The 24,748-nt window shown below is 24.4% G+C and overlaps 1 protein-coding gene across 2 annotated transcripts; it reads right to left on the bottom strand.

Moving 5' to 3' along the window:
• Positions 1–1,140: 1,140 nt before the first annotated feature.
• LOC112596832 (dedicator of cytokinesis protein 9) lies at positions 1,141–23,629 on the bottom strand. 2 transcript variants are annotated; one of them, XM_025342653.1, is made up of 33 exons: positions 23,278–23,629; positions 22,441–22,557; positions 22,160–22,335; positions 22,004–22,073; positions 21,786–21,931; positions 21,562–21,664; positions 21,319–21,487; positions 19,444–19,634; positions 19,163–19,321; positions 18,385–18,582; positions 17,862–18,031; positions 17,628–17,789; positions 17,480–17,559; positions 16,911–17,155; positions 16,596–16,837; positions 16,421–16,508; positions 15,500–15,688; positions 14,489–14,674; positions 13,603–13,800; positions 12,428–12,946; positions 11,347–11,477; positions 11,180–11,265; positions 10,512–10,920; positions 9,691–9,959; positions 9,169–9,444; positions 8,823–9,107; positions 6,504–6,712; positions 5,744–6,163; positions 5,252–5,398; positions 4,909–5,131; positions 4,641–4,813; positions 2,150–2,268; positions 1,141–1,481 (listed from the first exon to the last, which is right to left on the bottom strand). In XM_025342653.1, the coding sequence occupies exons 1-33, from the start codon at positions 23,374–23,376 to the stop codon at positions 1,238–1,240; spliced, it is 6,498 nt and encodes a 2,165-aa protein (XP_025198438.1). In that variant the 5' UTR covers positions 23,377–23,629; the 3' UTR covers positions 1,141–1,237. The 2 variants fall into 2 exon arrangements, with proteins under 2 accessions (XP_025198438.1, XP_025198439.1); XM_025342654.1 differs by having other exon boundaries at positions 22,441–22,554.
• Positions 23,630–24,748: the final 1,119 nt, after the last annotated feature.

Here is a 24,748-nt window from a genome sequence, read left to right as displayed (position 1 = left end):
CAAATAATATATATAAAATAATGGTATAATCAGAAGTAGCTATTCCTAGGGAATGTACGTGAATTAATGATTTTGATTTACCTAAAATAAATTTAATTTGTTAATATAAACTATTAATTAGTGAAAATAACTAAAGCAACATATTTTTTCTGTCAGTGTTGCACCCTTATGGTAGGTAGCATACAAGATGAGAGTAATTTATAATTTATATATATTAAAGGATTTATCCTTACTGGCAGTCACAATAGAGTGTAAACTATATTGGGTAGAAACTTGGAATTTTTGACAGTTTCTTTGTTTCATAATATATGTATATACCAATAAAGAATTTCATAAAATTCATATTTTAAAAAGGGACTCTTCGTGGATTTGTGATTTCTGGATTTTTGACTCATAAAAATTGATTATTATTTTGTTTATATAGGGTTGCTATTAATTAGAAAAAATTTGTCATATTTAACACATATTTGTTCAGCTATAATCATATGTTGTTTGATTGTTTTGACATAATTACATGAATGTTTTATTCGACAATTTTTATTTTAACAATAAACTTATAAACTTGCCACTATAAACAGGTAATTATTATAAAAAAAATATCAAATGCGTTTTTAACAATTTTCATTTATTTTCAACAGACGTATTCCTTCTTAATAAGTTATAAATTTCAATATTTTATCATTCAAATTATTATATAACAATAATTATTAATGTAATCTAAAAAAAAAAAAAAACATACAAATGCTATATGTAATAACATGTCTATAATATCTCCTTAATACAATACAAAAATTAATTGTAATTGATATTATTTAAAAGATGTCATGATAAAAATCGTAAACTTGTACAGAAGGATACTTATATCCATAATTTTGATTAACTCAATATGGTTGATCAAAATATTTAAATTTAATAAGCCTAACTTAACTTTAATAAGTATAAATATTTCACATCTTACAAATTACAGGTAAGATAGATTATCTATATTATATTCTTCTTTTAAAAATATCTTACTAAAATAATAACAAAGTCTCAATGGCAAAAATTGGAAAGGCGATAGTTATATAATGGCGGTAGTTATAATAATAAGACAATAATAATAGTAATAGTAATAATTATAATAATAATAATAATAATGATTTGAAATAATTTAATTTAGGTTAGTAACAATATGAAGTATAAAAATGAATCCTTAAGTAAATTATACTTTGATTAAATTGGAGCTGTTATACAAGTGTTATGCATTTGATGAATCTTGACTCGCACCACTAATTGCAGTAAATAGTGTTCGACTATCATTACCGGGAGATGTACAGGATTGCAATACATCTTGCCACAATGAATCGTTTTCAATGCATTCCGACAGTTCTCGACACATTTTTAAAAAATTTTCTTGCATCACATCTTGATATTCAATTTGATCGGAAGACACTAACATTCGATTCAATTTCAACGCATCGAAACATGCGCTGATAAATTCTCTAAATTGTTATAAACAAAAAAATAAAACAAATAACGATTAACAATTATAATAACTTATTTTTTAAAACAAACTGGGAAATTACCACACTTGATGTTAAGTAAAATGAAAAATTAAACGATTAAGAATTTAAAAAAATGGCTGTTAATAAGTAGGAAGTGATGTAAAATATTATAGGTGATAACTATAATTACACTCATCGTTAGAGGTAGATAAATGTATTGAATTTACAATTATTCTTAAAAAATCGCTAACTTTCCGATTTCAAGTTCTAATAATCATTTGAAGTAAATGTTTGTGTTGTTTGTGCTACAATTACTAACTGCAACCAAGTTCATCATCATTACCTACATAATATGACCTATAGTATATACTCACAACTAATGTTTTTTATTAAGTCTAATAATTAAAAAAAATAAATTATAAAAATATAAATGTCAATAATCACTACTTTGACTAAGTATTTTACAGCAGTAAGTTCACTTCACATGAAGAAAACAACTTGCTTAAAATAAAAAATGGTTTGGCGCATCATATATCCATGTGAACTCCTTCTGCCTTTGGATCAGAATAATTTATGCATTTATTCTCGTACCTTTTATACATTTTTGTTATAGAATTGTATTATATTATACACGAATATTACTTGAGTGTATTTTATGAACTAACCTAAACGTATCTTTGAGGTCTTGAACTTTATCGGGCTGCAATTCAAGAACAGCTTGTGGTTCCAAAAATGCTCTGGCATATGCTAAAGGACCAGCATTGACTTGAACACAAACACTTCCCTGTTAAGTGACAAATCATTAAAAATTGTGTTAAGTGATTTACATTATTTTATTACACTAAAACATCTAAATGGCTATAAAAACAATACATAGAGTAGTTAAGAAGTATTAAAAAATATCTCAAACCTCTAAAAATATTAAATTCTTTATGACATGTATATGCCAATATAGAAAAAATAAAAAAATAATTTTAGTTAATATATTTTTACTATACTATAAGTATGTGTTTTAAACATTAATTAATTATAAGTATAAAATAAGTATTACATAACTCTTGTTTATATATATTAATAGCAAATTATTTGGACATAAGTAAGTACTTATGCAATAAAACTTAAAACATGCTCAAATATTTTAGATTCTGATTGGAGCAATAAATGTATTGATTTTTTATTTTAATATAATTTATAGTAAAAAAAATATTTTGGTATTCATCTTAGAGAATAATTTTTGATAAAAAATTAGAGTTGATGATTTAAGAATACTAAAATTGAAAATACTCATTATTTTAAAATTAATTGGGGAAAACAACAAAAAAGAGAGGAGAGGGAAATAGGCTTCAAAATACCTCATAATTGAAGAGTTAATCACTGTAATGTATGAATTAAATTTAAATTCAATGATCAATCATTGTACATGAAAAATGTGAGAAGAACTCAGCCTCTATTATCTACTAAGTTTTAATGATATATTTATATTGTTATAAAAGTATTTTATTTTATTATTAGTAATACAGTAACAGTAATATGCATTAATTTATGCCTAAAGCATAGCATTTGAAAATGTAAATGTATGAATAAAATATAATATTATGAACTAAAAGTTTCAAATATCTACAAATAATATTCATAACTTACAACAAAGTATCTAAAATTTAAATAACAATGATAGTTATTATATTGTAATTTGAAAACATTGTGGGGAGAGAAACTTAAACTTTCATATATATAATGAATTTACTAAAAACAATGATAGTTTCAAAATATTTATATTATTTTTAAGCTATAACATATAAACATTAACCTATTTACACAGTTCTACAGTAAGGTGGTAATGATTTAAAAATCAATAACAATAATATACTATTTATTATTAAAATAATTAAATATTAATAATACAATAATTACAATGTTTTTGGTAAATATCTAAATGCTTTTTAATGCAGAATTTCTACTTTCCTCCTTATTTTCATTTTAAAACACTTAACTGTGATAGATAATAATATTTTTAATTAAATATATCAAGACACTCCTATACACGTTTTATATGTTGTTTATTGAATAATGGTAAGAATAAAATTTATTGCAAGGTATTAATACATCATTTATAATAAACATAATATGGATATGACATAGACGCATAATATAACAACTAGTAAGCCAACATAACTAATACCACTACTAACTGCAGTATAATTACATTTTGTTTTTTGTTTAAATTAATGGTTCTTTTTCATTTGGAAGGAACAGCTCGAGTGAGACCGATTAATTTTCTCTTTGATATGCTAGTCTAAAAGTAAATATTTAATGAAGATAGATATCCCATATCTATCGACTATCTGTATATACATATATATATATATATAATAACTAGGGACCGGATTTATATGCAAATGAATTGAAATCTGATGAGAATAGTCCCCAATTTAAATCATTCTTATTAAAATAACACTAATGTCTAATTGTATTTTGCATATTTCAATAGTTTTATCTATTAAATACATATTAGTAATTTAATAGTGTATATAATAATTATTTATAGCACATATATTCGTTTTTCGTCCTATTTTCACGTTCACAGCCACATAATAATATCGATAAAATGATTACCGATCGTTATTATCAAAGATTAGATGATAAACTTATATGTAACATATATTAATAGTATAGATAAATATGTTTTTCGTATAATTGAATTCCAGTGTACGACGAAAACCAACAGTGTCGTGCGTTTTACGTTTAAAATTGTGTTAGATTTTGTGTCTAGTAATTTTTAATTTAATTTCAAATAAAATATTTTCGATTCAATTTTTAATGTATATTTAATAATAAAAGAATATTTTGTAGTATATTAAAGCATTTTTAGAAGCATATTTTAAGGATTTTTTGTGTAGATAAATCCAGTCTTTAATAATAATAATAATAATACTATATACTCATATAGCAAAAATATTTTAATAAAAAAGTATTTAATGCAACATATACATTATTTTTTTACTAATATTAGTGTTTCAATTTATCCGAAGCTGATATGTATGACTAAAACTTCGATATGTAAGTACCTTACTTATTTTTTTTTCAATTTATAAGTTTTTAATACTTTTATATAGGTACTATGTTGAGAATAATATATTATTACTACAAAATTCATACTTGTAAACGCAGCTGTAATTTTTTTACATCCGTTGGCTGAGCAGATACAGTTTGTCTCAATTCTCGAACTCGCTGGCACATTTCATCTATGGCCACTTGTATAGGACATTGTTCTATTTCACGTCTAGCACATACTCGTAAACGCTTCTTGACATATGGAAATTTATATTCAGCTAGGAAATAATAATTTTTGATAGTAAATTGTTTTGCTCTGTTTCTGTCATTTTAATTTTATAAAATAATGTAGGTAGGCATATTGAAATATTACTTTTTATAATAGTTTGTCGCTTCCATTGTTCGCGCGGACCACTTTGAGATTGGCCGCCGCCAAGTGTAAACGGTGTTTCGAAAACAAAACTATCAATGTCATGATTGCGTTCAAACTCAGAAATGGAATCGTTATCGATTTCCATATATTTTTCTCCGTGGTATGGCACGACATGAGTAATTTGTATATAAGCGAATTTCGCGTCCAATTCGGAAATGGAAATCTATGCAGACAAAAGTATAGCAATATTACAAAAAAAGTTAAATCAACCTAATTCACAAAGAATTATAATCAAACTCAAATATTATACTTATATTGAAATATGTTTTTGTATAATACTTACGGTATTTGAATCCATAATTATGCGAACGTTGTCCCGGCCAAATTTGTCACCATATTGACACAGTAACCGTTCAGATATGTCTGATAAAGGTGTTAGTTTTGGTTCTTTATACACGAATTCAACGCCGTGTTGATCACCAAAATATGCCTTAACAAAAAAAAAAAAAAAAAGATAGGTAAGTTTTGTTATACTTTTGTACAATGGCAATGATAGTATGATATTAAACTTTATAACTTATAAGTACATAATACATAGGTACTATATTTTAAATGATATACATAAATAAAGACGTTGATATTTATAATCTTTAGCAGTTATATACTTAAATTAAGTACTAAATATAGTAGAACAACTAGATAACTAAAGAATAACTAAATAAGTTCGTTAATATAAAACAGGATACGCTATAGCGAATCATCCTGCTTTATGTTATTAAAATAATTGCATTAACTTATGTACAAAATTTCGGTAACATGGAATATACATCCATACCTGTCCGAACAGCGTGACTCTATAGTAACGGCCGAGCATCCGGCGGCCCGACTGGCGGGCTGTCACGGCCATGTCGTACGCATTGCCGACGGTCCGGTAACAGTCGGCCAGTGCATGGTAGTCCTTCCGGTTCTCGTACACGGGTATGACCAGCTTGTAAAGTTCGCCGAAACACTCGTATAGCTCGGCCCGGCGTAGACTTACCGCGCACGCCTCCAGTCGCTCCAGTAGGGCTTGTTCCCCGTACAGCGTGTCGTTTGCCGCCACGCTTCCGCCGCCGGAGTCCAGCTGTAAGCCAGTCTCGTCCCTGGCAATATTCGTCGATATTTTCCCGAACGCTTCGGCACCCCATCCTTGCGTTCCCTTCAGTTTCCGGTACTGCGCCACGAGCGCCGCAATGTGTAGCCTACAACAGGCGGCCTGAAAAAATAACTCGGTAGTTAGATACATTCCAATTCATAGTTCGAAGGTTCGATTATCTACAACAGTGATGTATAATAATCAATTATGTGTAATGAGTATGATGTATGTAGTGTATGTACTTAACATTGTAATGTATCGCGTGCTACTTAATATATTATATTAAAAGCAGGGTTCCGGACTTATTATAATTTATAAAGCATTTATTATAAAAATATTAGGGTTAAAAAATGGCCGAAAAAAATACAAATATTTATCAAGACTACCCACGTTAATTAATCAAAAATTTTACAAATCCCGAACACTATTAATCATTATTATTGTGATAAATTTCTCAAACCTCTGAAAAATCTCCGTTTTCATCATGATTTCGAGCCATGGTTTGTAACCAAGTTAAACGCAATTCGGGCGTTGACGCATAAGAGTTCGCCAAACTATGCTGAAGATCGGCCAGCATTTCGGGGTCGTGGTTCAGGTCTTTCATACGAGCAGTCGCCATCAGCACGGTCCTCACGCGTCTTGTTAAATCTTTTACTTGCATTGGAAACCCTAAAGATCCAAACTCATCTGATTACAGTGACCGATTAATAGTAAAAACGTTATATATGAACATACTTAAAAAGTTTTAATAAATATAAGTGTTTTAATATAAATACATAATGCAAATGATAAATAAATAACTGACATTATGTTTGTGATTTTATTGCTAAGACTCAAAAAATAGTAAAGAGATTTTTTGACATGAATAAACATGAAATACGGATTGTTGCGACTAAAAAGTATTATTGATAGCTCAAAATTAATATAGTAACTGTAATAAGAATTTTAACACCCTAAAGCACTTATGGAAGGCTACCTCTCTTTAGGGGAATGGTGTAAGATTGCTATATTGTATTTTATTTAAATCGAACAAAATAAATGCTTTCGATTTATTTTTACGAAAAAATCTTACCACTACTGTCTTTTCCAAAATCAACCACCACTTTCGACATCTTATCTTTCTTAACTGAAATACCATGCACAAAAATACAATGGTCAGCAGTCTAAGTCTCTACTTTATTCGTTTTTAATGTAAAGATTAACTCAAAGGTTACAAAAAGGAACCGAAAAAAAATAATAATTAGCTTTAAATTATAAGTTATGATAGAAATTGTCGTTATAAAAAATTGTAACGAAAAATTATTTTAAAATACAATTGGTCAACCAACCTAACACTTACTTAACTGGTTTATCTTATAACTTATTAAAATAATAAATAGTTTTTCTACAAGAAATGTTTAATAAAACACAAAATGTTAACAAAACAATTGAAAACCCAGCCATTATAATCAATTAAGAGCTTGGTTAAAATTAAATATATTATAAAAAATTAATATTTCATAGTTAGGAACTCATCCAAAATAAAATAAAATAGATAAAAAACTATCTTCAAGTTTATACTTAAAATGAAGTTATTTTTTGTTTCTCTTCCTAGATTACGTTTATATACAATACAGACAAAACATGTTCACTCAGACATTTTTTTTTTTATGTTTTTGAGTAATCTAATAATAAAATCACCCATCACAAAAATTATTGAGAACAATATCTTTTAGGGTATGAGCTATTCAAGCTATTGATTGATTTATCTAAATATTGTCTTAAAATAATTTAATATTCATTTAAATTTATAAATATTAAATTTTTTTTTTATAATTATTTTGGTTTTTAAAACAAATACCTAATAATAAGTTATAAAATATAAAAACGATTGTCAAACCTTCAAAAAAATTTATCCACTACAATATTGTAGATCAAATTATCAAGATATTTGTTTATTTAAAAATTATAAATAATAATTTTACATGAATGTAATTTTATATTATTTTATTTTTTTATCCGAGAAAAAAAAACAAAAATTGCATTGACATCTTATTAAAAACAATAAATTAAGTATAAAGTAATATTAGTAATTTTTGACTTATAAATCTGTTTTTTCAAAAATTTAAAAATAAAATAATATTTTAATTAGTTATAATATTATTGAAGAAAAAGTTAAAATATTATGAAAAGTTTAAAAAAATTATTTTCTAAGAATGTAAGAGTTGAGTATAATTCATAAAAAAGCTTATTTTAAATAATTGATTGTGTAAATTTTATAGTTGTTTAAAATATTTTAATATTGAGTTAAGTATATTTTTAATAGAATGAAAAATAAAAATTCTTATTTATTTTTATTATAACTATTAAGAAGACAACATATCTGTATGTGTTGGCTCTGTCTTGCTAACATACAATATAACAAATTTTCATTCAACTAAATCCATTTCATACTTTTAGCTTTAGTATTAGAGTCAATTTATTAATTATTAAACTTAAAGGTAAGAATATTATCTAGGGTGTCATATAGACTTAAATTGATATTTTAATTTTAAAATGGATTATGAGCATTTTAAAATTTTAATATTTTACATAGTTTAACTCAGTTTACAATTAAAATATCAATAAATGCTTATATGATTTCCTAGATAATATTTTTACCTTAAACTTGAATAATAAGTAAATATAGTCTACTGTTAGAGCAAAAAACATAAAATGGATTCTACTGAACTCATATTTGTTATGTTGACAAGACAAAGACAGCACATGCAGATAAAACGTTCTTTTAATTTGTACTTACCAGTATTTTTCATTACTTTATCACTATTCGCGTAACTATTGATTAATGAAAGACTTTCTTGAAAACGTGAATTATTGAGACCTGCAGACGTCAAGTCACCTAGCAATTGTGAAACAGCAATGACAGTTTGTAAATGAACTCTGGTAATATTTGATGAAGAAAGTTCAAAATTGCTGCGCATTAATAAGTAAAGAGCAGCACAAGACTCTTGCCGTACTTTGGAAGACCGACTATTACATCCATTTAATAATTGGGTGCAAAGTTTGCCAACTAAATGAGCAGTACCTTAACATGTAAAATTTATAATAGTTTTAAATTAGTTAGATAAGGTACTATATTTGAATACCTTTAAATAATACACAAGAAAAGTTATTAATAAACGATCTTAGAGTAGCGAATACATGTCCATAGACTGATGTAGATTGTGGTATACATAAAAACGCCATGAAAGTAGAAAAAACACTCTCCATGATGTCATTTTCACCATTGTACATCATTAAAGTATCTTTAAAATGTACACAATAAGATGAAAGAGCATCTAGGACAACTAAACCCACTTCTGCTGTAAGATTGGCTTCACTCTGTACTCGAAATGCAATATTGTCATCACTAGTTGAGTTATCTAAAAAAATATATATATACTTATACATAAATATAATAAATAATTAAATATGCATTAAATAATTATTTCATAATTTATAAAAGTTATAAATATAATAACTCCTAGAAAGTAGGTACCTAATAATATTATAAGATCATTTAAAGGATTCTTAAATATTATTAACATAAACATTTTACAAATACTTAAGTAAAAAAGTTTACACAGATAATGCTAAGAAATATTAAATACTTAGTACTAAAATATAACCTTTTTTTGAATTTTCCACTCGACCAATGCTGCCTGTACCATTGCTACTTAATATGGGAGGTGTTAATTGAGATAATTGTGTCTGGCAATTTAAATTAGCTGTTGTATCCACATTAAATTCAGATGGTGGTTGCATTCGGGCAGGTAAAGTCATAGATTTTTTTGTGGTAGTAGTAGAAGTTGGTTGAACATTATCTCGGTTATTTGCAGCTAATGTTTCTTCCACTATATATCGGCGTCCCATATAGCGAAACTCTTGTAAACTTAATCTATATATTAAAAAATATACATTATTATAAATTTATGTAGATTCATATGTTTGATGCTTATTCATAAGTTAACAATAAAAACATACACAGAGCATTATTATTATGTTATTTTGAGTAGTATTTTTTGTTTATGTTGTTATAGTACAAATTATGCGATATTTCAAAACTTGTTAAATTCCATTTATGTTAAGAAAGAACCTCATTAGTGAATAATTTTCATTGAGTACTGGTCGGGTAGCATCCATTGCACCCGTCAGTTACCCACTCAAGCAAAATTGTTTTGCTATAAGATTGTAAAAAAATATCAATACATATGGATGTAGCATCCTTTTAAACATAATAATTTAAATAGACTAATTTTCAAAATCACATCATAGAGTACAGTTAAATTACTTAATTTTTATATAAAACTATAGACTGTACAAAAAGAAGAAATGTGCGTTTTTTGTTTCAAAACAATTAAAAAACACCTTGTATGATAAACATTACGCAAATATGTAGCATTTAAAATGTTAATTAAATTAAATTTTATAAATCATAAATTTCACTTACTCAATAATTTTAAAAAATGCCACAATTTCTGGTTCTGTACAGTAACGCCACCAGGATATTAATTGATCTTGGGATGAATATTTCAAAACAAACAAAAAACATACAAGAACATCTTTGACTTCGGTAGGTTCCAATTTGCTAACTACATTTACTGAGGTGTCCGTATTAATGTGATGTGTTTGTGTACCACTAATAGATCTAGAATGATGATTTTTATTTGAACTATGTGATTCAGACACATAGGAATTTCTTCTAACAGCAGTTTCTTGTGAAAACATTGACAAAGAATTTGTTCGATCGGGAGAAGATAAATTGGAGGCACAGGAGTTTATACTTAAATTAGAATCAGTTTTAATCAGTTTCTCTTGTTGTAGATGATCCAAGTTGATTAACTTTTTAGAAGGTGTCACTAAAGAAAAAATAATATATTATTACTATTCATCCAATATAAATTTGAAATAGACAGAAAAACAGTAAACTTGACATTTCATAAAAATACAGGCAATAAAATGATCATTGCTCAATTTTTTAAATTAAACATATTACATAATTATTACTTAAAGGCATAGTTAGTCGAATTATTGTATACCTGTACTTACTTATTATACTTTTTAAAAAGTTTTTTTAATATTCTTAATGTATTAAAAAATATATTAAGAAAAACTTACAATGACTAGCAATGGCTGCAAAATACGTAGAATCTCTTAAGTTTAAAGACATTCTTGGGGCAATATCATTAGTAAGGTTATTGGGTCTAAAATTCAAAAGTTTTAAAATTATTGCAATTAATTATATAGTTGTATAAATATGTTAAACAAATTTTCTTTCAAAATACCTTGGTGAAGATAAATGTACAGGTCGCTTAACTTGATTGACTATTCGTTTTTTATAATCTAAACGGCCAATGTTTTCTATAACAACTCCAAGCCAAGGTAAATATAATGATGCAATTCGGGCCATTTGTCCCTGTAAAATAAATAATATACTATTAATTAGTAATCATATTTTACTATGAATTATGATTACAAAAAAATGATAAGTAGTGATGATAAGATATGAAATTAAACTTAAACAAATATAAATAATAAATTTATCATTTTTAAATTTATTTTCTTATTGCAAATAATTTTTAAAAGCATGATACTAACTTAAACTTAGCATCCTAATTCATATTTAAATGTTGCTATTGTAAATTATTTGCAATAATTTATAAACTCTTGATACAAAATTAGATTTGATTAGTCAAAGTCAGAATGCTAATTTCATGAACATGGATAGAGCCTCTCATACGTCATATCATACATAGAAATCCTGTATAGTATATTTGTATTGCTATTAAAACAATAAAAGATAAAAACGGGGGCTGAATTGATTTAATTAATATTAATTATTATCATGTTTAATAAATTTGTTTAGTAAAAATTAAGATATTCAATTAATAAAGTATTATAGTTAAAAGAAATACAAAAAAAAACCATTTTTAATTTTAATTTTAATGTTTGTATTATTTATTAGTTTAGCTATTGTGAGAGGATATGAGAGTGAAGTCAAAAGTTAGTGATTAACCTTAGTTAAAAACCTTATTAAAATCCTGCATACACTAATTGTTAGCATTAATATTAAAGTCAATTGATATTTTTTCAAACTTAAAATGTAGAATATTATCTCTGTTTGTGTATTGGTTTCTTTTGTTTTATTTTTTTCCTCAATTTAAGCGCCAGAGAAAGAAAAAATATAGTAGGGTGACATCTTCTAAAATAAATTTCTCATAATCTATACACATATTTAAAAAGAAATGCATTATAATACTCATTTTATGAGTAATGATTCATAAAGCTAACATATAACTTACTAGTATCAATAATTCTAAAATAATATAAAAAAATAAGAACTTTACTATATTAAGTACTATATACCTTTGATTGATAACGATCATCAAGTTCATGTTTGGCAAGTAAATCCCGAAAACACGCAATAGCCGAGTGACGGTATTCGTATGGCAAGCAAAATGAATTTGAAACTTCCCGCAATAATATTGCTGTTAAGAAATGATGGCGACAATATTCGTCTGACATGTAATATTGAGAATGTGGTGACCATCCTTGTGGTGTTTGCCCGTTTAAGACAGGTAAATTAAATGAGACATAGTGTTCGTGTGATATAACAATCTTTAAGAATAATAATTTTGCACTTCTAACAAAAGTTGAATCACAAGTCGACAAGTTATTAATATATATATTTATCAGTCGAAATACAAATCCTCGGTCCATAAACGTCAAACATTTCTTTAAGAAATGAGCTGCAGCCATATTTAACTTGGAGACTTGTGACGGCATTTCTTTGTGTTTAAGCGTAACATACGGCAATAGTACATCTATTAACATATGATGAACACGAGTTTGATATTCTGAAGAAAATCTTTCATTACGACGCATCTGTGAAAAATATTTTTGCATTTTTAAAAATTATTCAGTTATATTTATATAACGCATTCAAATATACTTTTTTTTAAAATTACATTGGTTAAAAAAATATTTATTTTATTTATTGGAGAAAAATTTGTTTATATTTATGATTTTTAAATTATAAAAAATTTATCACAGTTGATTTGATAATTGAATAGCAAGGAAAATTCTAAAAAAATATACTTTTATTTATTAATTCACATTTGCAATATTTCCAAAACATATTATCTTGATATGTTTGAGATTTATGGGGAAAGAAGGCTGTAGTCTAGGCTACTTAATAAAATATCTGTAGAAATAACAAAGATCTGAAAAATAAATGCTTACTCATAACTCATAAGTTTTTTAATTTAAATTTGAAGAAAAAAATTCAGGTTTGAAGCAATTTGATTGAAAATGTTGTATTAATACCAACATAGGTTTTTAATACACATTATAATATTTTTTTGTAGATAAAAATTGGTAAAATAAGTATCGGTATTAGTATAATAATAGAAGAATCATTAACCAGTAACCATTAATACAGTCACAATATCAATTTAAAAATGACTTTTCATGATACAGTGATTTTGTTATTTGCCTTGGACAATATTAACATACTATTTTTAATAATATTTTAATTATACCTTAATTCTGTTTGATGTCAATAAATATTGTCCCATACTCTTTATCACAATTTGAAAAAAAAAGTTTGAGTTGACTAGAAATTTATTGATTAATAAAAAATCTGTATTATCCGGGTTGAGTAAACTTGGTAAATGAGCAAGGAGTTGATTGTGCACAGTGTTATTAGCTGTATTTGTTGCTGGAGTAGTAAAAACATACTGAAAATAAATATAAGAACAATTTAAATCATAATTTTTTTTATTATTATTACATACTTTATTTATCAATTAAAACAGTCAATATTAAATAATAATCTTATAAGCTATTCAGCTAATATTTAAATTTAAGTAAATTTTATAAAATATTATACACAAGTTAGAAAAATATGAAATTATTATGCTATTATTTGTTCATGGATTTAGTTACATAAAATATTTATCATGAATTAATTGTTTTTCGTGATTTTTCTCTAAAACATTAAGTTAAATAGTTAAATCTAAAAAAAACTTATTTTATTTTATCTATTTTAGAAACTCAAAATTTTCAATTGAATTAAAATATACAGATTTATATCAATAATTATTAATACATTTTTAATATCTTAAAAAATACTTTACTTCATTCAAAAATTAAAATAAACACATCATATTTAACTCTCAAAGTGTCTTTATTGAGAAATGTCTATATAATTTAATATTATTTTATAAAAGCTAATATATGGATCAATGGATACACTAACAAGGATAAAATTTTACCAAGAATTTGGTTATATAATTAAATAAAATAAGTTATAACATACAGAATACAAGATATTGTTTTTATATAAAATAGAGATTATTATCATTTGTATTATATTGTTTAATGATAACTGATAAAATAATATAAATAAAGTAATAAACCACGTACCTTAATGTAAATGTTTAAAGTGTCACATTGACCAGATTCTTGAATTGAATCTACTATATGAACCAATAACCTAATTATATTGCTTGCAATATTAGTACAAGAAGTAAATGCCAGTAGATTAAATAATTGATTGAATAATGTTGGTAAAAAATTGATTACAGAAATTAAATCAATTGCGTGTGATGCCTAAGACATACAATATAAAAATAACTAATATTTGTATATGTTACTAGAAATTTTAACAGTTTAAGAAATTATGATAACTTTTATGAACAGAAAAGTACTGCCTAGAAATTTTCCTAATTTCCATAGATTTTTAGGAAATGTAATAACACATGACTTTCCTACTTTTAATTTAAAAATGTATATTGAAAATATAAAAATTCCAAAATGACTATGTATACTTAACTACAGAACTGATTTTCACATAATTATTGTTCATATTTATAAATTCTATTGGTCTGATGTTCGTATGTCTAATAACAAAGTATACTTAATATATGCCAATTATCTGCATAAAATTTAGAAAAATAGGCTCAAAAAATGAATAAAATACGATGAATATAGTACATTACAAAATCTGAGTATTCCTACTATCAACCATGCTTATGGAAAAATGAATTAGCGGTCATAACAGAAGTTAATAACAATTTATACAATTTATGTAAATATGACACAACTATTTTTACTTGTTTGTTTAAATTTTGAAACATAGTAAAACATAGATAAATTAAATTTATTAGGGTAATTATGTGTAAAAAAGAATGTAACAATTAAAATACGTATATTAAACTGAAATATCAAAAAAAAAAAAAAAATTAAACTAACGTTTCTTATATTATTTTTAAATATTTCCCCCCTGATTTTTCTAAGTATATAATTTTACAGTGTAATATGAATCATTGTTTGATGTTAGGAAATACAAGTGCTATTATATTATTTCTTTTCCTTCATAGGCATTATCATAAATTCCGTTAGCATATTTTTAATTTTAATAGAAGTTTTTATTACTTTTAATATTTTACATGTTTCCGTTTCGGGGGGTATAATAGTAGTTATTTTACTATGTTCCAAACGTTCTGCGTGTGCAAAAAGATTTTGCATATGATTATCTGATGAATAAATACTGGATAACAAATGACACTTGAATGAAAATAATGGCTTTTGTCCATCAATCCAACATACTTCAGGCCCACAATACTAAATAAGTTTAAAAAAAAAATAATAATAATAATTAAAAACCATTATTTGTAATATTTTAATAATGAATATATTTAGTTATGATTATTAAATAAAGAAGATAATAAAATCACTTAAAACTGGATTAATTTTCAGAAAGGAAACTACCAACAATATATTCAATATAAACTGTTTTTAGATTATCAACAGTGAAAAAATGTGTCTCAACATAAATAGCAGTCACTTAGAAATATATACTAAGTATTTACTATAGTTAATATTAAGGTTAATTGTATTTACATTATTTTAATACGTCAGGTACTAATTAAATATAAAATTCAATTTAGTTTTTTCTAAAAACAATTTGTTAAATTTTTATTTTTATAGAAAGAAAGTTTTGTTAAATTTAAGTTTAATTAATTACGAGTTCGAAGTCTAAACAAATGTTTCTAATTTATGGTTTATTCAATTTAATCGTAATAAAATTAAAAAACAAAGGTATATAATAAAAAATAGGCAATAATATAAATAAATAAATAAATAAATAAATAAATATAAAAGTATTCATTCAAATTTTTTTATTAAATTAATTTTAATACTTATTTTATCATGTAACTAATTAATAATATATCATTATTAATTACACATAGATTTGACACGGTGATTGATTTAACGTAAGATATTCATTAATCAAGTTATATTATTTTATATACAAATAATAATGTACTGTATTAAAGAAAATAAATGACTTACTCCTTTTCCAAGACCAAATGGTTGTACTGATAAATACCCTGCTGGTAAACCTACAGATACAGGTAAAAATTTGGTATCCACATTGATTCTAAATAAATAAAATATTATTGAGATTATAATGAATATAATGTGATTTAAAATTTTAATAAGACAAGATAAACATGACTTTTATTACTTGGATTTGAAGATAAGAGGTAACCATGAATATCCCACTACTGTTTCTACTGAAATATTTGATTGTTTTTTACGTGAACCGTCTACCGAAATATGTTTAAAAGTAAACAGTAGATGGTGTTTTGGAGTTAGGTGCATTGGTAGTCTTATTTTAATTTCATCATACCAAATTGGGGTTGTACTATGATATAAGACATTGGTACACATAGAACTCAGTAACTGACCATGTGTTCCATAAATACACTATAATATTTTGAAGTAATATTTAAAAAACATTTAATAAATAAACTTTAAGATAACTAAAATATAAAATTACCTTAATAGGCTTAGAGTCAATGTTATCGCTATCAAATAGTTGAACCATACACGTTATGTTTCGGGCTCGAGGAATATGCTTTTGAGTATCGAATGCCAAAGACAGTGGATACACATATATATGATTAATATAAGTTGTTTGTGGATGTGCATCTGGATATAATTCAGTAATTTCAATAATTGGATGATCTCGAATTGGTGGAATAGGAAAAGGTTTGACTGCATTCCAACATGTAGTCAATACATCTATATAAAAAAATAAATAAATAAATAGTAAAAATAATATTAACTCAAATCAAATGGAGAATTCATATAATTTATTAAATCAACCATGTAACGATGAATTTAATAGTTGGATTATATAATAATATTTTAATTAACACAATATTAGATATTATAATATCAAAATATTCATATGCAAATGTACTTAACAATAATATAATAATTATAGAAAAGAGTAAAAAATCAAAGAGACACATAAATTGTCTGTCACCACCTTACCTAAAACTTTAAAAAACATCAACAATTACGCGCTTAAAAGAAATATAATAATTAATTGATTATTCTTACTTTCTGGAGTACTGGTTAATTGTTGTATTTTTATTTGGACATGACCAGGAATTATAACACATTTGTTCATTTTTTCAGGTCTTTAAAATAAATTTTTTTTATAAAATCATTTAAAAACAAAAATAAAATCATAATAAACTTAACTCACTTGCGAAATTCCGTTAATATTTTCACCATATCATCATCTCCAAGCTTAGAAAGCTCCTGCCTATACAATGTCATAAAATCTGAAGATGTATCTAGTTCGCAGCTATATAATCGAAACAAAGGTCGAGCTGACCATGCAAATGGCATTCGGTAATTACCTAACCTAATAAAAAATATATAATAATAATTTATTTTTACCCTAACTAATTTAGATTCACTATTTTTTTTCGTTTACCTATTGCAAATATTTTTAACAGCTTTGAATACTTTTAAACCATTATCTTTACTATTGGTTGTTGCTTTAATGTATGGTTCAGAAACACGTACTATACCACCCTGAAGTACTTTATCTATTCTTAAAACTAAGAATATATCAGAATGAGGTTTTGATATACACATTATTGCCTAAAAATAAAATAAAAACACTTTTAACATAACTATGTGTGTGTGTGTGTGTGTGTATATATATATATATTATAGTATAAATAAGTAATAATTCATTCATAATTTTGTATAATATTATATATTTTTCATTATTCATTCTAAAAAAAGATATTTAATTAAAATTAGTAAAATTGGATTGCTTAGTTACCAATAACTAAATTAAATTTAAATTTAATTAATATAATATGTTATAGCTATATTACATATAAATTTATTTTTTGAATCATTAAATCTCATAACAATTCAAGTAAAAATTAAAAAATCATAATATGATATATAAAGATTCTTAGTTTATGGTTAAATAAAATAATTACTTGTTTTTGCTTGAATAACCAATTCTTTGTCACTTTACAATTTTTTGATATTTCTATAAGTTTATGACCGTCAATTTGATTATCACAATTAAGTAGATTTGTGATACTGTCATGGTTTATATCAAAATGGAAATCTTCAGATATTTTTTTACCAGAACGTATATCAAACAATGCCATTGTTGTAAAATATGGTTCAACCTACATGAAAAAAAAAAAAATTGAAAAGTTATTTACAATAACACTAATAAAACCTCAATAATGATTAATAAGAAATGCAATTGTACATTATTTAAATATTTACATACATTAAAAAACATATTATAATAAATAACAATACAAAAGTAAGTTTCTACATATTATCAAGAATTTTTACCTAAAATATTAATGTACAATTTAATATATTAACAATAATATTATATAAATGAAAATTCTCATGATTGATTCCTAAAATATTTATCTGAATTTTCTATTTATTTAGTTAAATAATATTGTAGCTTAAGATTCAGACATATAAAAGATCTATTGGTTTTTAAATAATATTTTTTACTATTCATTTATTTATTATATTTTTTTAAAAACTACAAGTAATTTCAAATTATCACTAATAAATACAATCAGTATAAAATTTTCATTTTAAGATAATTTCTTAAATTATGATAAATGACAAATTTCTAGTTTTTTACTTAAACACTTTTAAAATATTTTTAGAATAAAAAATACTCTGAAATAAATCAGAAATGAGTTTATACAACTACTTTATAATATAAACAAATATTACTTGATTTACAGAACCATTATTTTCTTCATTGTTTATTTGTAATCGAAAGCTCAATGCTTGACATTCAATTAGAACTCTCTGTCCAAACTTTTCTTTATATGGTTCTGATATACTATCAGCTGGTTGATTTAAAACATCTTGTCTAATATAACTATTAGGCTGTAAAATAATTTATTTAATTTATTTTGTAATGAATATAATAAAAATATAAATTGTTAAAATGTTATTCAAATTTCTGATATCCAATAATAATAATTGTATGATAATAGAATACTATTTACTTGTTGTAAAAATGGATAAACTGCAAAAAGTCTTCTCCTATTTTCTTGACGTGCATGTGCATTGAATGAATCAGTTTCTCTTGCGTATCTCATCAATTGAGGATTTACACTATGCTCTAAGCCTTTCAATGTACCAAAACTATCATTAGGCGGTACAATTGGTATGTTTTTGTCACTAGGAGTGATTTCTTCTAAAAAATTCAGTATTATAGTGTCAATACAGATAATGTTATAAAAAATATTTAGTAACAACTCATTTAATATTAAAAAAGATATTTTTAGTTAGAAAGTATAATATTGAAATATACATAGAAGTGATGGTATAAAATTAGGCCATTCATATTAATTTAAAAATATAAAATATACATTTAAATTGAAAGATTTTTCACCAATTTTTAAACTTAAATGAAGTCAAAATGACTTAACATGTTTTAAAAATGTGTGAAATACAATAACATACGCCCATAGTTGGCTCCATTATTTCATACCAAGCCCTATTGGTTTTATTGTAAGCCGGTCTGAGATAGAATAATTATGATTCTGCTGTCTATATTCAAAAAAATGCTACTTTTAAAATATTTAAATATAATACGCTTTAGAACTTAATACCTTAGGGCTTGGGGCATACAATCAACTATCGATTATCTATTGCTTTTTATAGAACCATAAAAAATATGTATATATATATTTATATGAATATAAAATAAAAGAAATTATAGAAAACTATTCAAAATTTGCTCTGGAAAGCTGTAATTCTTATCACAATACCTTGTCTGACCCAGGGGTTATGAAATCAGAAGATGGAAATACTTTTTTTTCCAAGTTTTTGACTCCCATGAATCCCAATACAGGAATTTGCTTATCCGTGGTTGTTGCACTACTTTATACTACAGATAATAGTGAGTTAACTATATTTTATATTAAATTAAGTAAATCATTTTCTGAATAACATGTAAGCATTCAAAATTATTTTATCTGATTTTAATATAAAATGTTTTGTTTAAAAGACCTTTGAAGCTTCTAAGCTTCACAATTTAATTATAAATGTTGGCTTGAAAATTAAACTATACTGTCTTCTTTCTTATTTTTAAATTCTAAATTATAATATTTTGCTAATGTTTTTTGAGAATGTAATTAAATTTTAGCATCAAGAATGTTATTTTGGTTTTATAAAACATATTTAGTAAAAAAAATATAATACTCATATTTTAAAACAACATGTTTTCTTGAAATTTAATGTTCTATACCTACATTTAAAAGTGAAACAGAAATGCATTCAAATTATGTCTAATATCTATTTATACATTTTCTAATCAGTATGAAAGAAAAAATGGTCAAAATCAGATAAAGCTGTGTAATAAAACTAGTAAATTTATATTGATATGCAATTTACACAAAATAACATTTACGCCTGAATGTCAAGGCCAAAGTACTGATTAATAACTTAGATCTTATCAAATTTAAGATAAAAATCATAAAGGATATACGTGCACAATTCCTGCAGAAATAACACCACAGTCTGATATTTTAAAATAACATAATTAAACTGTTTAAACTTGTAAATCAAACTTTTTTGACTACATTTATAATAATTAAATACTTGTTACTGTTTCAATAAATACTTAAAATAGACTAAATAATAAAAACAATTTTATGTTTAAATAATTAATTTATAGATGCAATTTTTTGATAACGTTGCTAAAGGAATACTATAATAAATAATTTTAAGAATTATAACCTATTACTAATTAATTTAGTCTTTAAGTTAAAACATTTATAAACATATTTTTTGTTGTTTGTATGGCCCAATAAAAAATTCTTTAATATATAAATAAATGGCATGTTTTTTAATGATTAAATTAAATTTTTTCATACTATTATTTTCTGGTATTTTATCTTCTCGTTTGTCATTATTGTGTTGCAATGCTAATTGTAATTTGGTCATCCAATCCATAAGTTCAGGCTCTGTATCTGAAGCTAAACAATAGCTTTTGTCAGTATCAGCCATCCGTAATTCAAAACAAAATCGGCCTTTTTTACTATTCTAAAAATTTAAAAACATTGTCAAGTATAAACAAAACATAATTTGTTTATTGTTAAATGATTATAAATATTTACCCGAATTACTTTGTCGCACAAATCCATAACAATTGTTGCTTTAGTATCACCTTTTTTATCATCCTTATAAACCTCTAATATGTATGTGCCATCCACTTGTTGTCTAAAAATGAATAATATTATTAAAATACATTTATATTTAAAGCAGTAAAAAAATATTTTATTTTTAGTTAAAACAATATTACTTAGAAAAAAACACTAAGTAATGATGTAAATAAATTTACTTCAATATACAAAAACGTCGTTTGAATGATTTAGAACCAGCTAAATTAGCAAACATTCGTTCTGAGGCACCTCCACCACCATCAGGACCTTTATATAAATACCCTTGTTTGAATAAGGCACTATCGTTTTTTATTGTTTTCCAATCCTTTTAAGAAAAAATTAATTTAATTGTTTTACAATATAATAACACCACACAACATAACAATAATTATATTACTTTATCTAATCCGTCTAGGTCTGTATCAATCTCATAAATTTCTTCTTTGAAATCGTCATTTTTGAATACCCTAAAAAAAATTTGAATGAGTGCTAAGTATGCAAGATTGATAAATACTGTTTAAATTAATATAAAAAAATTATAAAACATAATTACTCTGATGGAAATTGAATATATGATCCTGAATATGCACTATATTTATAGTGTATAACATGCCAATTAGCTAAGTAACTTTCTATACATCTTTTTGTTAAAAGTGAGCAATCTGTAGTATCTGTGTTTGAAGGAATACTGGGGTCCATAGTACGATATCTTCTTGGTAAAACTACTTGCTATATAAAAAATAAAATAAAATAACGATCAAACAAATATTGTATAATTAGTTAATGTAATTGAAGTTTTTAAATTTGAAATGTTTGATTTAGTTATAAACTTACTGAAACATCATCCGAAGGATAAAGTAATAATTCTCTTTGAGGATCATTCTGAAAAACTGTATGGTTCTTAGCAACATAGTCTTCAAAGTCTAATGGATCTACTTGAAAACATTTCTGCTGTCAAAAATAAATAATATTATTTATATATTATTTATAAATAAAGTAATTAGAATTTATAACATTTTTGAAAACTGTAAAATAAGAGTGTAAATTACATTTTTATTTTATTAATAATTTTTTTAATTAGATGCACTTTTTATAAATAATTGGATAATGTATGAAATTTTATTTTCTGAATCAAGGTAAACTTTAAGACTGAATTTTTCATTCAACTTAAAATTTTAAAATTACTTTTATTGACTTAAAAATTCAAGATTCAAAATCAACATTTCATACTTTAATTATATGCTTAAAAAATCTAAATATTAGAAAAATAAAAAAATAAATAAAAATTAATAATATTTGAAATTAGGATAGTTAAAGCCCAAGGTAAGGATATTTTTGATAAACAGTCTAATTATTCTATGTTATATTATTTAATTAAAGAGTTGAAGTTAAGGAACCTCAGACATACCTTAGGTATATTATAAAACATAAAAAAAAGTCTTGTCAATAGTATTCTTCAATTATTGAAAAAAATAAATTTATCATGCGATACCTACGTATAAAAACATCAAGTGTAATAACCTAATATATTCAGCAATAATTGATTAAAAATTAGTTCAAATTATATCTAAAAATGAATTAGAATTATTTAATTATAGAAAAGTTTTGTATTAAGAATTTAAAAAAAATATATTTTACATAAATGAAGAAAATTTACTAATTAAAACTTACGTTATTTGAGCTATCGCGAACAACTTGAGATACAGTTTCTCGTAGTTGAGCCGCCATACCTGGCCGCCCTAAGCCTTTGGTGAATTTTCTTTCTCCCATATTCAATACTGAACTCAACTAATGTTTAAAGTGAAATATAAATTACAAGCAACAAAAAGATACATTTTTAAATTCATAATAAATAGTAATTAATTTTAATAATGAGCAAGGAAATTGTAAACGTTAATAATGCAGTAATGTTGAAACTTGATGTAATATTATTAGTAATACTGAGGTTTATGAGCAATAAAAAATAGTTTTCAAATAGCTTTATTTTAAAATGTCACTGAATTTCGGCTGTCGCCTCTAAGCCTTCTATAATTGCATAATTCAATAATATATGCCGCGTACCGATAATGATAACGATAATCATTATTGATAATATGTGATAAGGCGCTAAGATCATTTTGAATTTTGAATGTTGATATTTTAAACAATATTTTGCATCTACTTGAAAACAAATGATTAAAGATAAAAATTGTTTAATAATAACTGATAGTGTAAGTGCCAAATGTCATTAAGTGGTGACTGGTGTCTGGTAGATTATCCTACTAAAGCCGTTATTAAAAATAATAATTATAATTACATAAAAACAATTAAAATTTTTTTTCGCAAATCTCTATATAGTCCTTGTTGTTATGCCCTTGGTTTGTAGTTTGCGTTTTTATTGTTTTATTCACCAAAAATTATATTACTTAAAGTGCATTGGATATATTTTATTATATAGGATTTTGCACTTCTTGCATTTATTGTTTGTAAATTTATATTGTATAATGATAAAATTAAACACAACGTTTGACCACATATTTTAACATTTTTGGTAGGTATACTTGATATTTTTGGAAAAAACCTACCTAGGTATTTAAAAATTGTTAACTTATTAATGCATTTTTTCATTTAATTATTTTTATAAATTTTATTTTATTATTGGACGTCGGTCAATATCATATAATTTTAAAGAAAATTAGTTTAATTTAATTTAAATTGTACACAATTTTACAATTTTTATAGCTAAGTTTTAATAAATTAATACAAGGTTTTTCAGTTTCTCTTAAGTAGATCTTACTGAAACCCAAACATTTTTAGAATTTATAAACATAATTTTTTTTTCTTAGACATTTTAAATTTAAATTTTGAAAAAGATCTTAAAAACTAAAAAATTAAGATTTTAATTATTTTTGTTTAATTCAATAATATTATTTGTGGAGACTGGAGACCGAATTTTTTACACATTATTATAATTTATTAAATGCACAGTGACATTTTTAAAATATTTAGATATTGCATATAAAATATACTACAAGTAGATATACCTAATATCATACCGTTCTATGAAAAGTCTTGTATAAAATTTGGCTAATAACCAAATAGTATATGATATAAACTATAAATACTATTATACTCGTATATTACCTAAATAATAAATGCTATT

The sequence above is a fragment of the Melanaphis sacchari genome, unplaced genomic scaffold, assembly GCF_002803265.2.
Source record: "Melanaphis sacchari strain LSU unplaced genomic scaffold, SCAv2.0 Contig34_pilon_pilon, whole genome shotgun sequence".
Taxonomy (NCBI): domain Eukaryota; kingdom Metazoa; phylum Arthropoda; class Insecta; order Hemiptera; family Aphididae; genus Melanaphis; species Melanaphis sacchari.
Note: the sequence above shows the minus strand (reverse complement) of the source record. Positions and strands in the feature narration are given on the sequence as shown.